This window comes from Equus caballus, chromosome 1 (genome assembly GCF_041296265.1).
Source record: "Equus caballus isolate H_3958 breed thoroughbred chromosome 1, TB-T2T, whole genome shotgun sequence".
In the NCBI taxonomy this organism is placed as follows: Eukaryota; Metazoa; Chordata; class Mammalia; order Perissodactyla; family Equidae; genus Equus; species Equus caballus.
Genome location: NC_091684.1, coordinates 78346257 through 78363423, shown reverse-complemented (window position 1 = coordinate 78363423; position 17167 = coordinate 78346257). Strand labels below are relative to the sequence as shown.

General features: G+C 37.1%; 1 protein-coding gene across 4 annotated transcripts in view; it reads left to right on the top strand.

Annotated features, from left to right (window-relative positions):
• COG2 (component of oligomeric golgi complex 2) overlaps positions 1 to 17167 on the top strand; it is a 59857-nt gene that overhangs the window by 16925 nt on the left and 25765 nt on the right. For 2 of the 4 annotated variants that reach the window (XM_001497369.7, XM_005602616.4), the window contains exons 4-9: positions 1236 to 1316; positions 2941 to 3044; positions 6131 to 6239; positions 6599 to 6778; positions 8434 to 8558; positions 12181 to 12307. In XM_001497369.7, the coding sequence (XP_001497419.1) occupies positions 1236 to 1316; positions 2941 to 3044; positions 6131 to 6239; positions 6599 to 6778; positions 8434 to 8558; positions 12181 to 12307 (726 nt within the window). The remainder of the gene's footprint in view (positions 1 to 1235; positions 1317 to 2940; positions 3045 to 6130; positions 6240 to 6598; positions 6779 to 8433; positions 8559 to 12180; positions 12308 to 17167) is intronic. The other 2 variants (XM_070228150.1, XM_014733871.3) reach the window with 1 other exon arrangement.

The window sequence follows — 17167 nt, the reverse complement described above, 5'->3', positions numbered from 1 at the left end:
CTTCCACTGTCGGATTCCACACTAGCCTCTGCGTGGCTCTCCTGCCTTCTTTTTGGTGCGCCTCTTCCTCCCCCGATCCTTGTAGCTGTGGTGTTTGCTGAGCCCCAGCCTTTCTTTAGCTTTCCACTCTTCTCTCTAACTCTGTTGAGGTAGATTTGCTCTTCTGACTTCTGCTCTGAACTTTGTGGACTGTTCTCATATGCACAGATGCTAGTCCTGCCTTGCCGGCTGCCAGCACCATATCCTCTTCCTTTTTCCAAAGCCGTGTTTATAGTCGCCTTTCTCCTAGTCAGCTACAGACCTTACCTTCCTTTTTGATCTCAACTCATGAAGTTACTCTGTGAGATTCTAAGATCATTGAGGGATAAGACTATTTCTGTCTTGTTCATCATTATATCCTCATTGGCTACCACAATAGCTGACATTTAGTAGGTATTTCATAATGTTTATTGAATGAATGAATTCACCTTTCTGTAGAATTTTTGTGATTTGTTCAGTTTATTCTAATTGTTTCCATTACCTTCATTTTTGCCCTAATTATCTCATAAGTTGTCTTAATTCGTTCTCTTCTGGACATATTTCTCCACCTGTGACCTCTCCCTTTTCCTGGCCATTCTGTACCTTACTTCTTGATTCCCAATATTCCCAAAACAACGTTTCTTCATGATATAAGTGCTTAAACATTCTCTAGTTCTCCAAAATGTATAGACTCTAGTCTAAAGATCTTATCTGAGTAAAGTCCTCCTAAATTCACTCCTTTTTTATTTCTACTTATTTCCAAAATTAAGCTTACAGTGCACCTGGGTGTATGCCTCACTGACTGATTATGTCATGCTCAGTTATATCTTCCTTCCTTTCACCTTCTGATAATCTCCTCTCCACCCTTGTCAACATACACAGATTTTCAGTTGAACTCAAGTTTCTTCTCCTTTGCCAAACTCTCCTATACTTTGATTCAGATTATCCTTTCTCTACCCTGCCCACCTGTGACATTCATTCTATGTGTATTATTATTCTTTTGGCCATTAATCCTGTGTGACCTTGGCTTTACATGTCATTTTGCCTCCGAATCAAGAGTACTCTTAGTAGCAGTTGTGTCTGATACTTTGTATTTTTGTCAATATCTGCCTAATATTGGCTTTAGATATTAAATTCTGTGGAATTGAATTAAAAGTATAAATTTCATAATGTTACCAAAACAATTTCTGCAATACATTTTCTTTATTCTTTTCAAGAGTCTTAGGTCATCTGTCATTGAAGGAATTCGGGCAGTAGATGAACGAATGTCTAAACAAGAGGACATTAGGAAAAAAAAGGTATACGTGGACTCAGGATAGCACCTTGGAGTTAAGGCACTTTCATGCATATGATCTGATTTACTCCTCTGGGGACCTTTGCAGGGAGGAAACATGAGTCTCTCTTCTCTTTAGGGATCAGTAGCTGAGCAAGGCTAGTGAGGGGAAGAGCCAGAGCTGGAGCCCAGGTCTTCTCACTCCTGGTCAGCTTAAAGTCCTGTTAGTAAGAGGGGTGTGGTAAAGTAATTAATTAAAAAAAGGAGAAAGAAAATTGTATATTCTTCTTGTGCTTTAATTTATTTGTGGTAGCATTAACATTTTTAAAGAAAACTGTAGATTTCTTATGCTGCATGCCAGCTAAAAGCCTCTCCTATGAAACTGGTTTTTTTCCAAAGCTTTTTTGCATGTATATATTTATGCATTATAATGTCATGTTACCTATTTGAAATAAGACAAAATTTTAGAGGTACCCAGTGGTCACAAAATTAAAATTGTTCATTTTTTCCAGAACAAGAAACAGTAGTAACTGACATCAGTGAAGCACTTTACAATTTAACAGGCATACATGTTTTCTGCACCCCTGTAAGAAAGATATTCATATTTTAGAGATTAGGGAGTAAGTGGGCTTTCTAAAGCAAACTTTCAATATTCTACTGTAGGCTTACTGTTTTAGAAAAAGTAGTGGGTTGCTCTCTCATTCGGCTATGCTTTTGTCTTCTTTTGTCTCCCCCCTTTAAATATACCTCTGTATGTACTGCCTTTAGTTTTTAGTGGTCCTTTGTTTTAATTTTCTTTTCTGATTTCATTTATAATCGTAATAAAACAATGACAGAGTTGGAAATAGGATTCAAGACTTCTGACTCTAGGCTGGCTCTCTATCCACTGTTTCCTAAATTTATTTATTAGCATATTTTTAAAAAATTGCAAGGGAGAGAAGCCTATTTTAGAGAGCTTCTGTTTACTTCCCCTTTAGATCTCCTCTCAGCTTTTGTCCAAAGATTTCAAGAATGTAGTGCATTTCTAGAAAAGATTGTAAGCTTCATGAGAGCAGGGAATTTTCCTTGTTTTATTCACTAGTGTCCCATTGTCTAGAAGAATGTCTAGCTCATAATAGGTTCTCAGTAACTATTTATTAATGAATGACTTTGTATCTTTTGTTCTTTTAAGGATGAGAATTTTTACAGTGCTCAACCTCTGTGATAATATTTGTAGTATAATAATGTCTTTAATGAATCTACACTTAGGCATATAGATATATCATGTAAATTGAGAGGATAAATATGATCAGAAAGTAAAATTAAGCATGAAAAAAGGGTCATAAGAAAATAGATTAGTGTCAATAGAGAGGATCATTTAAGATGGGAAAAGAAAGAAGGAATAAGAGTGGAATATGAGAAAGCAAAAAAGTCTAGTTTTTTTAAACTATAAACTTGCAATAGAATATTGAAATAAACTTGTTTTAGAAAGTTAAAATTGAGATTTGCATTCCTGCGAATTCAGTGTTATGTAGAAATATTCAAAATGTGGGATGCTCTAAATATTCTAAGTTTTAACTTTGTGTTTTTTCTGCATTTAGCATGGGGAAATAAGATAATTAAGATTAAACACCATAACTTTTCTTTTTGCTTAATTTTTATTTTTATAGATGTGTGTGTTGAGGCTTATACAAGTTATTCGATCAGTTGAGAAAATTGAAAAAATCTTAAATTCTCAAAGTTCTAAAGAAACGTCTGCACTAGAAGCAAGCAGGTAAGTATTTTTTACTAACTAGCACATAAATTAACATTTCACACCCACACTAAATTTTTTTTTTAGTTATAATTCATTTCTGAAAATGAAGAAAATCCAAGTCTATGGCTTAGTGTTTTTGAATGTACCTCAAGAGAAGTGGAGTACATGAAGTAAAGTGTATAATATGTTATGAAATCTTTGTGGTTGTAGGCCACAGTTCTAACACATCACCTTTCAGGGACTCGGAGGCAGTGTGCTTTCACTGGAAGGTTTTTATCTTTGGAATTGCCTTTAGTTAAAGGCTGGTAAAATCCTTATTAATCTTCAAGGTGTGGCATAGCATTCATCTTTCTTACATTGTTTTAGATATGCCCAGAGTATTACCATTGATGTATCTTGCACTAGCACTGTATCACTAAGAAACAGTATAGGACACATTTAGTTGAAATTTATAAACAGGAAAGAAAAAGCTTATAAGAAAAAGACCATTTCCTTTGTTATTCTGTGACTGTCTTATTACCTTCATAGTGTGAACTTTAAAGCAGCCAGGTAGATGAGTGACTCAGAAAATGAGTTGAGCAGTGCATATCAACACCAGTTGAAAGTGCTGTGGTATAGGGGAAAGAGCACAGGTTTGTGTTGCACCTGCCAGCTGGGCTGCCTGAGTCAAGGTACTTCAGCTCCCTGTGTCATCTGTAGTGTAAGGCTAACAACTCCATTTGCAGGATTGTTTGACAATCACTGAGATACTGTCACTAGCACCTGGCATATGTAGGCACTCGTATGTGTCCAGTTTGGGTCTAACAAGAGCTCTTTTTTTTTTTTTTCCAATTAAAAAAAATTTTTTTTTTATTAAGATTATGATAGTTAACCTTGTGAAATTATAGTTGTACATTATTGTTAGTCATGTTGTAGGTACACCACTTCACCCTTTGTGCCCTACCCCCACCCCCCCTTTCCCCTGGTAACCACTGATCAGTTCTCTTTGTCTATATGTTAACTTCCACCTATGAGTGGAGTCATATAGAGTTCGTCTTTCTCTGTCTGGCTTATTTCACTCAAGATAATACCCTCAAGGTCCATCCATGTTGTTGTGAATGGGATGACTTTGTCCTTTTTCATGGCTGAGTAGTATTCCATTGTGTATATATACCATATCTTCTTTATCCAGTCATCAGTTGCTGGGCACTTAGGTTGGTTCCACGTCTTGGCTATTGTGAATAATGCTGCAATGAACATAGGGGTGCATGGGACTTTTGGAATTGCTGATTTCAGGTTCTTAGGATAGATACCCAGTAGTGGAATGGCTGGGTCATAAGGTATTTCTATTTTTAACTTTTTGAGAAATCTCCATACCTAACAAGAGCTCTTTTGAAAGTCGCATTGACAGCCATAACATTTTGCCATGAGTCATATTGGATAATCTGCTGCAAAACCAACCAAAGCCAAATAGAATATACTTATGGTTCAAAGTCTTGGTCATACAATAAAGGCATGTTGAATTTCTTAATGTTGGGGATCAAAATTTTAGATTTGAAAGGACCTTTAAGAGATACGGAGATAATATGCTCCATATCTCTCATTATATAGATTAAGAAATGAGGCAACCCAAAGGGAAGTGACTCTTCTGTCCTAGGTCTCTACTTCCTCTCATAATCAAGATGTATAAATAAGTAATCAGTACCTGCCGTCTTTGTTTTCTCAGCCCACTGCTTGAGCTTCTGCCCTTTCCGTTCCCCTTCATCTCTGCTTTTCAGAGTTTCCATTAATGTACATTCTGACCAGTCCAGTAGAGCCTGTTTGTCTTGACCTGCTCTGCTTCTCTGTTGCCCTGGGCAGCATCAACAGCCCCTTTCAGCTGTGTCCTTACTTGGCATCCATGATACCTCCCTCCCCATTTTCTTTCCATCTTTGCCCATTCCTATTCTGTTCCTTTGAGAGACATACGTCAGTGATTTCTGTTTATATAATACTATTCTTTTGCAGTGTTGCATCTTTAATGTAATAGACATTATGCTGTTTCTTGCTCAGAATCACCTTTGAGGACCTTTTCTTTAATTCAGATCAGCAACTTTGAGCTGTAGAGAAGGGAAAACCAGAGCAGTGTGCCAAGAAATGTTTAGATAATTTATAAATAATAAATCCACGCTAGGTTATTCAGGTAAGAGTTAGGGATTAACCTTTTGGGTGGGTCATGCTAGGCAGTTATTCTTCCTCTAAACTAGTTGGATGCTACAAATACAAGACGGGCTAGACCGCTGATGGTCTCAATATGGTGTTTCCTATTTCCTTATGATATGGATTTTTTCCCTCACAGATTGATCCTCACTGGGTATAAGATGCCTCAGAAAAGCCCAGCACGTCCTTCAGTGCCTTTATATTTTTCTTCTTTTGCTATTAAACTTCCTGTTGAGTGGTATTGATGCTTTTTAATGTGTTTTAGGAAGAAAAGTACGTTTGCTCCACTTTGTGGGAGAGACACAACAAATGTCCTCTCAGTAGAACCGAGCATTTAGATCGACTGTTCTTTCACTATTTAGTAAATGCAAATTTAAAGTAAACTATTTTGAGGTATTTCATTGGCTGTTCGTAGAGGGTCAGTTTTATATTATTGAGGAGACAGTAGTATTTGGTATTTTATAAGTATTAGAAGTATTTTAGAAGAAGGGAGAATGAGACAGTTGGAGAAGTGGAAAAGGATTCACGTGTAAATAATAGGATAGGACGAGAGAGAGATGGGAGGTTAAACACGAAGAGGGTCATGAATGGGAGAGCCTGGAGAAGGTGGTGGAAACATGTAATTGCGCCTGTACTGACCTAGTCCGGTTCCTGCTTCCTGTCTGGGCCCTGGCCCAAGGCCAGGCAGCGTTGGTGGCCTGTACTTACTACGTCCCCGCTGCCCCTAGAACATGCTGTGCACGTGACTCGTAGTGAAAATGGGTGTTTTAGCTCTCAGCTTGTAATGAGGGGCCTGTGGAAAACACTCTGAGGAAAGTTAAAACCCAGAGGGTGCTGCTAAAGCATCACCATTGCTAACCGTGTGATGTATTCTCTTGGAAACTAGAAAACTTTAGGAATTAAATTTCTATAATTGTCTCTACAAGCCCACTTTTGACTGGACAAATTTTGGAGAGAATTGCTACAGAATTTAACCAGTTACAGTTTCATGCTGTTCAAAGCAAAGGCATGCCTCTTTTGGACAAAGTAAGACCAGTAAGTGTTGTTTTATATTTTCACCGTTTGTTATTTAGGAATTTGCTAAATAATTTTCGTTTAACCTAGTAATGCCTCTGATAATTGTTGATCTACAACATTTTGAAGCTGGTTTTGAATTTTTCTTTTTGTTTTTGGGCCCCTGTTTCCTAAGTGTCATACATTGTAGATTTTGTGTAAAGACACAGGCATATTCTCTGAATTATAAGAGTAAAATTACTTCTGAATTTCATGTAAGTGGAATTTTAACTTTATACATAGTATCTTCTGTTGGAATAAGTGATTTGTTATGTATATAGTGAATTTTTAGAAATTGTTCTGACTGGAGCTTTCTTTACTTATCTGTTTTTTTCTTGCAGCGTATAGCTGGCATTACGGCCATGTTACAGCAGTCACTCGAAGGCCTCCTGTTAGAAGGTCTTCAGACTTCTGATGTTGATATAATACGACACTGCTTACGGACTTATGCCACGATTGACAAAACACGGGATGCAGAAGCGTTAGTTGGTCAAGTACTAGTGAAACCATACGTGGATGAGGTTTGTCCATGTCAAGGCCTTCATTCAGTAGATGTTCACAGAGCATCTACTCTGTCATTGATATTTCACTAGGTGTGAGGGATAGATCAGAGATCTTTCTGTAAAGATTGTCCTAGTTACTGCAGAATCAATTGTATGCCAGGAATCGGGCATGCTCTCTAGTATTATCTAGTGATGCCACAGCCCAGGGATCATCTTAATTTAGTGAAGGTAAGGGTCTTGCCAGGTAAGAAAGTATGTATCAAAACATTTTTCGGTGAATTTTATGGTATGTAAATTATACATCAGTAAAGTTGTTACAAAGCAGTTTTGAACAACTGGTCTGGTTGGGAGACCAGAACAGTTAAGCAGATGATAATACTGCAGTGTTTGTGCCTGGTGGAGGAGCATGCAGAAAACTCTGAGCTTGGAAAGTCTCTGAACAGGGAAGTCTCCACAGAATAGATTTGGCCTAACTCTTGGAAAATGTGGAGTTTGCCAGGCCAGGAAGATGGGAGGAGGGGAATATTCGAAGATGAAGGACTGTTATAGGCAAATTAGCAGAGTAATACCTTAAATCCAGAGCTTGGCTATCCAGTATCCTTCACCTATTAGGTGAGGATCTATATTAGTTAAAAACAATATAGGAAGTAAGTATATTCTGTCTTTGAGCAGCTAGAATATAGATTGTGGCATATGAACTTGTTAATACTCAACAATTTTTGACATACAAAAATGACAGTTTCGTATGGTTTAAACTGATAGAAGTCACAAAGCCCATCCTTAATGTTTGCACACTTTCTTCCAGTCACCTGTCAATGTGAATGTTCTTTCTGTCCAGTAAGTACAAAGCTTCTACTCACCATGACTTCAGGATGAAAATCTTCCATTTTTAAAAGGGGAAAATTGAATCTCATTGATAAAAATGAAATTTAAGGATTCATTTCAATAATCATGTCAGCTTCAGTAGGATTACTAAAAATAAATGATCTGTCAATTCCCTCTGTATCCTGTTCTATTTCATACTATCTCTGTGGGGGTGAAAAAGACAAATTACCTACACTATTTCATTATCAATAAGCAAAAATATTTTAGTTACTAATATATGCCATTGTTTTTCATTGAACTGAATCTAATGTGCTAAATTAAAGAAGTATTTGAAGTTTCAGTAGCATATTAAACTGTGGCTATATTTTTATCTTATTTAAATTCATATGCTTATGAATAACCACATCAACCTTACCACCAGAAATGAAATAATAAAGTAAAATAAAGTGTATTTTCTTCCATCTTTCTCTGCCTCAAACCTTCCCCTAATCTTCATGATGGTAGAGGAAAAGGCCAAAGTTAAGACAGTACAAAGCTATCGTTGTGGGGAATCATTATTTTACTCAAGCTCAGAAGGGAAGCATATGAATGTGCCTAGTTTTTCAGCTTCAGGCCAGTCTGTGTCAACTAACCTCTGTCTCCTCCAGGGTCAGAACTGTACACGCTAATCTTATGAACTAGTTTTGAGTGTGACTCTTATGTTTACCTTACTGTTTAGAAAATATGTCAACTAGGGAAGAGAATGGGCATGAGGAAGCATATTTTTAAGTTTTTCTTTTTTTCTCTTTAGACTATAGTTCATACTTCTCTTTTAGATACTTTTAAAAAAATGATATTCCTTTTGATAGGTGATTATAGAACAGATTGTTGAGTCTCATCCAAATGGCCTTCAGATCATGTATAATAAACTCCTGGAGTTTGTTCCTCACCATTGCTGCCTTCTTCGAGAGGTTACAGGAGGAGCCATCTCAAGGTAATTTAAACTGTTGTGGTTAGACTCACCTTAGTCTAATGATTGCACCTGTTAACTTCTAGTGCACCACTGATTATTAGCTGTCTGGTATGAACTGGATACATATGTACTTTCCTGTTTAGTTGTTACCACAATGCTATGAGGCATGTATCATTAGCCTCATCTTACAGATAAGGAAACTAACAGATAAAGCTAAGATTGAAGATAACATCTCTCTGAATCCAAAGCCCATAGTTTTTCCTTCTCTGCACTTTTTCTTAAATTTGAAATCAAAATTAGTTTCTTTGCGTTATTCTAATGTCATTATCTATAAATTAATTCTGTTTAATTCAACAGGTTTTGTACTAATTGTGATTAAATTCATTTTCAGTTTTCCCTCCTTTCCAGTTTGGTTTCCTAAGTATCCCATTACCTTTCACCATTGCCATTGTCCCAGTCCAGGCCTTTGTCATCTTTTGTCCAGAGTAACAGATCTCCCACCTGGTCTCCCTGCCTCTCCTGTTAGCCTCTGGCTATCACATTTACGGCAGAATGCTGAGATTCATAGACTGCCTTCTTTGTTAGTCTATAGTGGTGTCTCACTGTTGGTGGAGGACAATCCAGGCTTCTTGATGTAGTGTGTAAGGCCCTTCCTGGTCTGGGCTGAGTAGTTCTCTACTGTAGAACTCTGTACTGTGGAACTTGCCCCTGTACCACCTGGTCTCCAGCCACACAGTAACACTTGTCCTTCCCTAACACACCTTGTATTGTGTGCTTCTGTTTTTCCTCATTGTCCCCTGTCCTTCCTTTTCCCTTTTTCTTTCTGTTAACCTGTCACTCCACAAGAAGCTCCAGCTCACATACCACTTCCTTCAACAGACCATATTTTATCCTGATGTTCAGCATTAAACACGTCCTCTTGATTCCATTACGTGTTGCTTTTACTTCTGTTAAGAACTGATTTCCATCTTAACAGTGTACTTACCTCCTGCACTGTCCGTACCTCCCCTACCTCCTGGCACAGTGTCTTGAAATAGCAACTACTCAGTGTTTGCAGAATGAAAGAATTAATCTGTTCTCAGATTAGAAAAGCAAATAAGGTCACTATCTTCATGGAGTAAGCAATATATTTGGTCTTGAATTTTTCTTTTTTGCTTAGGAAGATTTGCCCTGAGGTAATATCTGTTGCCAGTCTTCCTCTATTTTATATGCGAGCCACCGTTACAGCATGGCCACTGATAGATGAGTGGTATATGTCCATACCTGGGAACTGAACCCAGGCCACTGAGGCAGAGTGTGCTGAACTTAACCATTAGGCCACTAGGGCTGGCCCCCCCTTTTTTTTCTGCTGAGGAAGATTTTCCCTGAGCTAACATCTCTTGCGAATCTTCCTCTTTTTTTTGCTTGAAGAAGATTAGCCCTGAGCTAACATCTGTGCCTTTCTGCCTCTGTTTTGGATGTGGGTTGCCACCACAGCATGGCTGATGAGTGGGGTAGGTCTGTGCCTGGGATCCGAACCCACAAACCTGGGCTGCTGAAGCATAGTGTGCCAAACTTAACTACTATGCCACCGGGCTGGCCCAAGGCCAGAGTTTTTGTTCTTTGAAAAGAAAAAAATCTGGGGTAATAAATATACTGCTTGACTTTTGAAGTACCCTCTCTATTTCCACTACATGATTTCAGGTGAAGCCTAGTTTCGCTTCTTTTGTTTAGTAGTCATGAAGATGTAGTTGGATTTGGATTTGAGGTAAGAATTTAGTAGAAGTCATGATGTGTAAAATTCAGGAAGCCACAGTTATGAAACAGCCAGTCGTTAGATTTGACAAGGTTAGTCTTGGTCCTGAAATGTCAAGTTTCAAAGTTTTCCAAGTTCTTTTTCACAGTTTTCAGTGTGGCAGAATTCTTGTAGAAGCCTCAGAAATTTGAGGAATTTACGTTGTACTCTGGTAGGTCATGTTCATTTGCCTCCAGCCCCCCCGTCATTATGCTGCCCCTGACCTTCTCTTGCTCAGTATCTGCCTTCCGGTTTCCAAATGCTTGGTGCTTCCCTTGTCCATTGATTTCTTTGTTCTTGTATTGCCCTTAATGCTCTTTATAACTGGCAGAATGTGGATTAGCTTTTCTAATTAGCCATCTGTTTCGATTGTTAATCTTGCAGATTTTTATTTTCTCTTTGAGGCTTTACTTAGATATTTACTTTGGGGATGAGGAGATCTTATTACTTAATATTGCTTATATTATGTGCATCTGTAGTTTTAGAATCCTCAGTTTTCTTCTTTCCTTCACCAGATGCCTTAATAAAGTTAGTTCTCATCATGATTAAAAGGCTATGATATGATATGTGGAATTGGGTAGGTGGGAAGTAGGTATCTTCTTTACCCTCCCTGCTCTCCTCTAACCCTGCCAGTTATTTCTTATCATTACTTAACTATAATATTATTTGATAGCCCTTTCTAGACAGAAAAGCATGGCTTCCTTGATAACCAATCTTTCTTCATGATTTTTGCTAAACAGGAAAATTATGAAAACTTTTTTCTGTTTATTTTTAATGCTTAACAGAATGGTAAGTTCCATTTTGATATCACAACTTAGCTACAAAACTCCCAGTTTTGCTAAAATAAGGCCACATATTGGCGGCTGACCATTTTTAAAGAAAACTGTCTTAAGTAGAATATATTACCCCACATACTGCAATCAAAGTGAGTAGGTCAGTGAGGTGGTGTTTACCTAGACGATATTTCCAGGTCTTTAAGTTCGAGAGAAACTTAAAGAATCTGCCTTATTTACTTATATATATTTAACCATTACTAATATAGCACTTGCTATAAGTGAGGCACCATCTAAATGCTTTAAATATTAATCCATATAATGATCCTGTGAGGTAGGTATTATCATCATCCCCATTTTAAAGATGAAGAAACCAAATCACCGAGAAGTTAAATGACCCAAGATTGGAACTCAAGTACTCTGGCTCCTGAGTATGTGCTTTTATCTCAGCGTTGCCTCTCATCTAAGTTTGTGAATTAGAAATCCAGAGTCCAGCCTTTTGCTAAAAACTGCAAAATAAAACATGCACACACAAAAAACATTAATGTTAACAGTTTTTTTGTCAAGATTTGTGATCGAGATAGTACATGAAAAGTCATAGAATTTTACAGCTGAGGGTAATCTTAGAGATAGCTTAATAATCACGAAGCTGTTAGTAATTGGTAAATTGGCATAATTTACAGTGCTTTAGGATTTAGTCGTGTTAAGGTTGAATGCAAAGGTTGCTTTTCTTGTGGTATTAGACTGCTCCTTTCACAGGATAAAGTGTTAATGTGGTACGCTATTTTAGGGGAGAAAATTGTGCCAAGGTGATTTGATGTAGTAGTTTTGCCTTATCCTGACACTAGCTTGCTCTGCTATGTGGTACAAACAGGAGTCAGGATACAGAGGATGTGTCACCTTCAAGGTGAGACAGATCAAGTAGTGAAATAGAAGTTTGGGATTAGAAACAAACAAAGTGAGAAGTATAGTTAAAAAAAAAGGTTGAAATAAGTTTTAGGCTGAGGAACTTTTAGTAAAAGCAACACAATGGAATTTTGCTCTTTGTAAATAAAAGATTATGCTGTATTTGACTGAAATTTTTCTTATCTTACAGTGAAAAAGGCAATACTGTTCCTGGATATGATTTTTTGGTGAATTCTGTCTGGCCAGAAATAGTACGAGGACTAGAAGAAAAATTACCCTCACTTTTTAATCCTGGGAATCCTGATGCATTTCATGAGGTACCTTTTCCTCCATCATCTTGATTCTTAAAGATATTAACCTGAGGCTTTAGAATAATCATGTTCTCTTCTGCACAGTCTTGGTTCTGTGATTCATTAAAAATAAAAATTTGAGTTTCTGAGTGATCATTTACCTTAAAATACACACAGTGTTTTATCCAAGTAATAGTCTATCATACTTCTGGGAATAAGAATATTTTAATTTTAGAATGTAAGGTACAGTTCAGTCTAGACACAATTATGGTTAGAAATGTACATTATTTTCTAACTTTTTTTTTTCCAGTTATTTAGGTCATAATAGTTTATAACATTGTGTAATTTCAAGTGTACATTGTTATTTATCAATTTCTGTATAGACTACATCATACTCACCACCAATAGTCCAATTTTTATTCGTTACCATATATATGCACCCCTTTACCCCTTTTGCCCACCCACCAATCCCCTTCCCCTCTGGTAACCACTAATCTGTTCTGTTTATCCATGTGCTTGTTTATCTTGACAAATGACTGAAATGATGCGGTGTTTGTCTTTCTCTGTCTGGCTTACTTCAGTTAACATAATATCCTCAAAGTCCATCCATGTTGTTGCAAATGGGATGATTTTTTTTTTTTTTATGGCTGAGCAGTAGTCTGTTATATATATATATACCACATCTTCTTTGTCCAGTCATCAGTCACTGGACACTTGGGTTGCTTCCCTATCTTGGCTATTGTGAATAATGCTGTAATAAACATAGGGATGCATAAGTCTGTTTGAATTGTTGATTTCAAGTTCTTTGGATAAATACCCAGTAGTGGGATAGCTGGGTCGTATTCTATTTTGATTTTTAATCTTTTGAGAAGTCTTCATACTGTTTTCCATACTGCTGCACCAGTTTGCATTCCCACCAGCAGTGGATGAGGGCTCCCTTTCTCCACATCCTCTCCAACATTTGTTTTGTTATGGTCTTGGTGATTATAGCCATTCTAACTGGTGTAAGGTGATTTCTTAGTGTAGTTTTGATTTACATTTCACTGGTGATTAGTGATGTTGAACATCGTTTCATGTACATATAGGCTACTTGTATGTCCTCTTTGGAAAAATGTCTGTTCATATCTCTGCTCATTTTTTGATTGGGTTGTTTGTGTTTTTGTTGTTGAGTTGTATGAGTTCTTTATATGTTTTGGAGATTAACCCCTTGTTGGATATATGATTTGCACTTACTTTCTCCCAGGTGGTAGATTGTCTTTTCATTTTGTTCCTGGTTCCTTTGCCTTGCAGAAACTCTTTAGTTTGATGTAGTCCCATTTGTTTATTTTTAATTTTGTTTCCCGTGCCTAAGCAGACATGGTATTCGAAAAGATACTGCTAAGACCAATGTCAAAGAGTGTACTGCCTATATTTTCTCTAGGAATTTTATGGTTTCAGATCTTACCTTCAAGTGTTTAATCCATTTTGAGTTGATTTTTGTGTGTGGTGTAAGATAATGGTCTACTTTCCTTCTTTTGCACATGGCTGTCCAGTTTTCCTAACACCATTTGTTGAAAAGATTTTCCTTTCTCCATTGTATGTTCTTGGCTCCTTTGGCAAAGATTAGCTGTTCATAGATGTGTGGTTTTATTTCTAAGCTTTCAATACTGTTCCATTGATCTGTGTGTCTGTTTCTGTACCAGTACCATGCTGTTTTGATTACTGTAGCTTTGTAGTATATTTCAAAGTTGGGGATTGTGATACCTCCACCTTTGTTCTTTTTTCTCATAGGGTTTGCCTATTCGGAGTCTTCTGTTGATCCATGTAGATTTTAGAATTCTTTGTTTTATTACCTTGAAGAATATCGTTGAGATTTTGATTGGGATTGCACTGAATCTGTAGATTACTTTAGGTAATATGGACATTTTAACTATGATTATTCTCTCAATCCATGATCATGGAATATCTTCCCATTTCTTTATGTCTTTGATTTCGTTCCATAATGTCTTACAGTTTTCAGTGTATAGGTCTTTCACCTCCTTGGTTAAAGTTATTCCTAGATATTTTATCCCTTTTGTTGTGATTGTAAATGGGATTGTATTCTTGAGTTCTCTTTCTGCTAGTTGTTGTTAGAATATAGAAATGCAACTGACTTTTGTAAGTTGATTTTGTACCCTGCAACTTTGCTGTAGTTCCTGATTATTTCCACTAGTTTTCTGCTTTATTCTTTAGGGTTTTCTATACGATCATGTCATCTGTAAACAGGGAGAGTTTCACTTCTTTGTTTGTAATTTGGATACTTTTTATTTCTTTTTTTTGCCTAGTTGCTCTGTCAAAAACCTCCAGTAGTATGTTGAATAGGAGTGGCAAGAGTGGGCACCCTTGTCTTGTTCCTGTTCTCAGAGGATGGCTTTCAGTTTTCCCCCGTTTGGTATGGTGTTGATTGTGTGTCTGTCATACATGGCCTTTATTATGTTGAGGTGCTTTTCTTCTATACCAAAATTCTTGAGAGTTTTTATCATAAATGGATGTTGGATCTTGTTAGATGCTTTCTCTGCATCTATATTGAGATGGTCGTGATTTTTTTATTCCTCATTTTGTTAATGTGGTGTATAACATTGGTTGATTTGCAGATGTTGAAGCATCCTTGTGTTCCTGGTATAAATCCCACTTGATCATGGTATATGATCCTTTTAATGCATTGCTGTATTTGGTTTGCCAATAGTTTGTTGAGAATTTTTGCATCTCTGTTCATCAGCGATATTAGCCTGTAATTTTCCTTTTTTGTATTGTCCTCTGGCTTTGGGATTAGGGTGATGTTGCCCTCATAAAGTGAGTTAGGAAGCATTCTATCTTCCTCAGTCTTTTGGAATAGCTTGAAAATAATAGGTATTAAATCTTCTGTGAATGTTTGTTATAATTCTCCAGAGAAGGCTTCTAGTCCTGGACTTTTATTTTTTGGGAGGTTTTTCATTACTGTTTCAAAATCTCTTTACTTGTGATTCGTCTGTTCAGATTCTCTATTTCTTCTTGATTCAGTTTTGGGAGGTTGTACGCGTCTAAGAATTTATCCACTTCTTCTAGGTTATCCAATTTGTTGGCATATAGTTTTTCATAGTATTCTCTTATAATCCTTTGTGTTTTTGTGGTATCCATTTTAATTTCTCCTCTTTCAGTTCTAATTTTATTTTAGACTTCTCTCATTTTTTCTTAGTGAGTCTGGCTAAGGGTTTGTCAGTTTTGTTTATCTTCTCAAAGAACTAGCTCTTTGTTTCATTGATCCTTTCTACTGTTCTTTAAGTCTCAAGTTCATTTATTTCTGCTCTAATTTTTATTATTTCCCTCCTCCTGCTGACTTTGGGCTTTGTTTGTTCTTCTTTTTCTAGTTCTGTTAGGTGTAGTTTAAGATTACTTGAGATTTTCCCTGTTTGTTGAGGTGTGCCTGTATCGCTATGAATTTCCCTCCTAGCACCGCTTTTACTGCATCCCGTAAGAGTTGGTATGATGCTTTTTGATTTCCATTTGTCTCCAGGTATCTTTTGATTTCTCCTTTGATTTCTTCATTGATCCAGTGGTTGTTCAGTAGCATGTTGTTTAGTCTCCATGTATTTGTGACTTTCTCAGGTTTTTTCTTGTAGTTGATTTCTAGTTTCAAAGCATTGTGGTCAGAAAAGATGCCTCATATGATTTCAGTCTTCTTAAATTTATTGAGGCTTGCTTTGGTTCCCAACGTATGGTCTATTTTTGAGAATATTGCATGTGCACTTGAGAAGAATGTACATTCTGCTGCTTTTGGATGGAATGTTCTGATTTATCTATTAAGTCTGTCTGGTCTAGTTTTCAATTTAGGTCCACTATTTCCGTATTGACTTTCTGTCTCCATGATCTGTCCATTGATGTAAGTAGGGTGTTGAGGTCCTGTACTTTTACTGTGTTGCTGTCAGTTTCTCCCTTTAGGTCTGTTAGTAGTTGCTTTGATGCTCCTGTCTTAGGTGCATATATATTTATAAGTGTTATATATGGAATAAAGTGGAATGTGCCTTTTATTGTTACATACTGCCCCTCTTTCTCTCTCACTGCTTTTTTTTATCTTGAAGGATGCTTTGTCTGATGTAAGTATGGCAACACCTGCTTGGTTTTGCTTGCCATTTGCTTTGAGTATCATCTTCCATCCGTTTACTTTGAGCCTATGTTTGTTTTTAGAGCTGGGACGTGTTTCCTGGTGGCAGCATATTGTTGGGTCTTGTTTTTTAATCCATCCAGCCACTCATCTTTTTATTGTTTTTTTAGGAAGATTAGCCCTGAACTAACATCTGCTGCCAATCCTCCTCTTTTTTGCTGAGGAAGACTGGCCCTGAGCTAACATCCATGTCCATCTTCCTCCACTTTATACGTGGGATGCCTGCCACAGCATGGCTTGCCAAGCAGTGCCATGTGTGTACCTGTGATCCGAACCACCGAACCCTGGGCCGCCGAAGTGGAATGTGCACACTTAACCGCGGTGCTACCGGGCCAGCCCCACTCATCTTCTTTTGATTGGAGAATTCAATCCATTTACATTTAGAGTGATTATTATTTGAGACCTTACTACTGCTGTTTTATCTCTTGTTTTCCAGTTGTACATTTCCATTCTTTCTCTTCCCTTGTATTTCTGACTGCCATTTCAGTTTGGTGGTTTTCTATGATGTTTTCTCAGTTTCTCTTTGTTTATATACTGTGTCTCTACTCTGATTTTTTGTTTACTGGTTATCATGAAGTTTGTGTAAAATATCTCGTAGATGAGATAGTCCATTTTCTGATAGCCTCTTATCTCACATTGGCTGAAGCAGGTTCCATCCCTTTCCTCTTCCTCTTCGAAGTTATTGTTGTCTCAAAAAGTATCCTGGTTTGTGTTGTGAGTGTGTGATT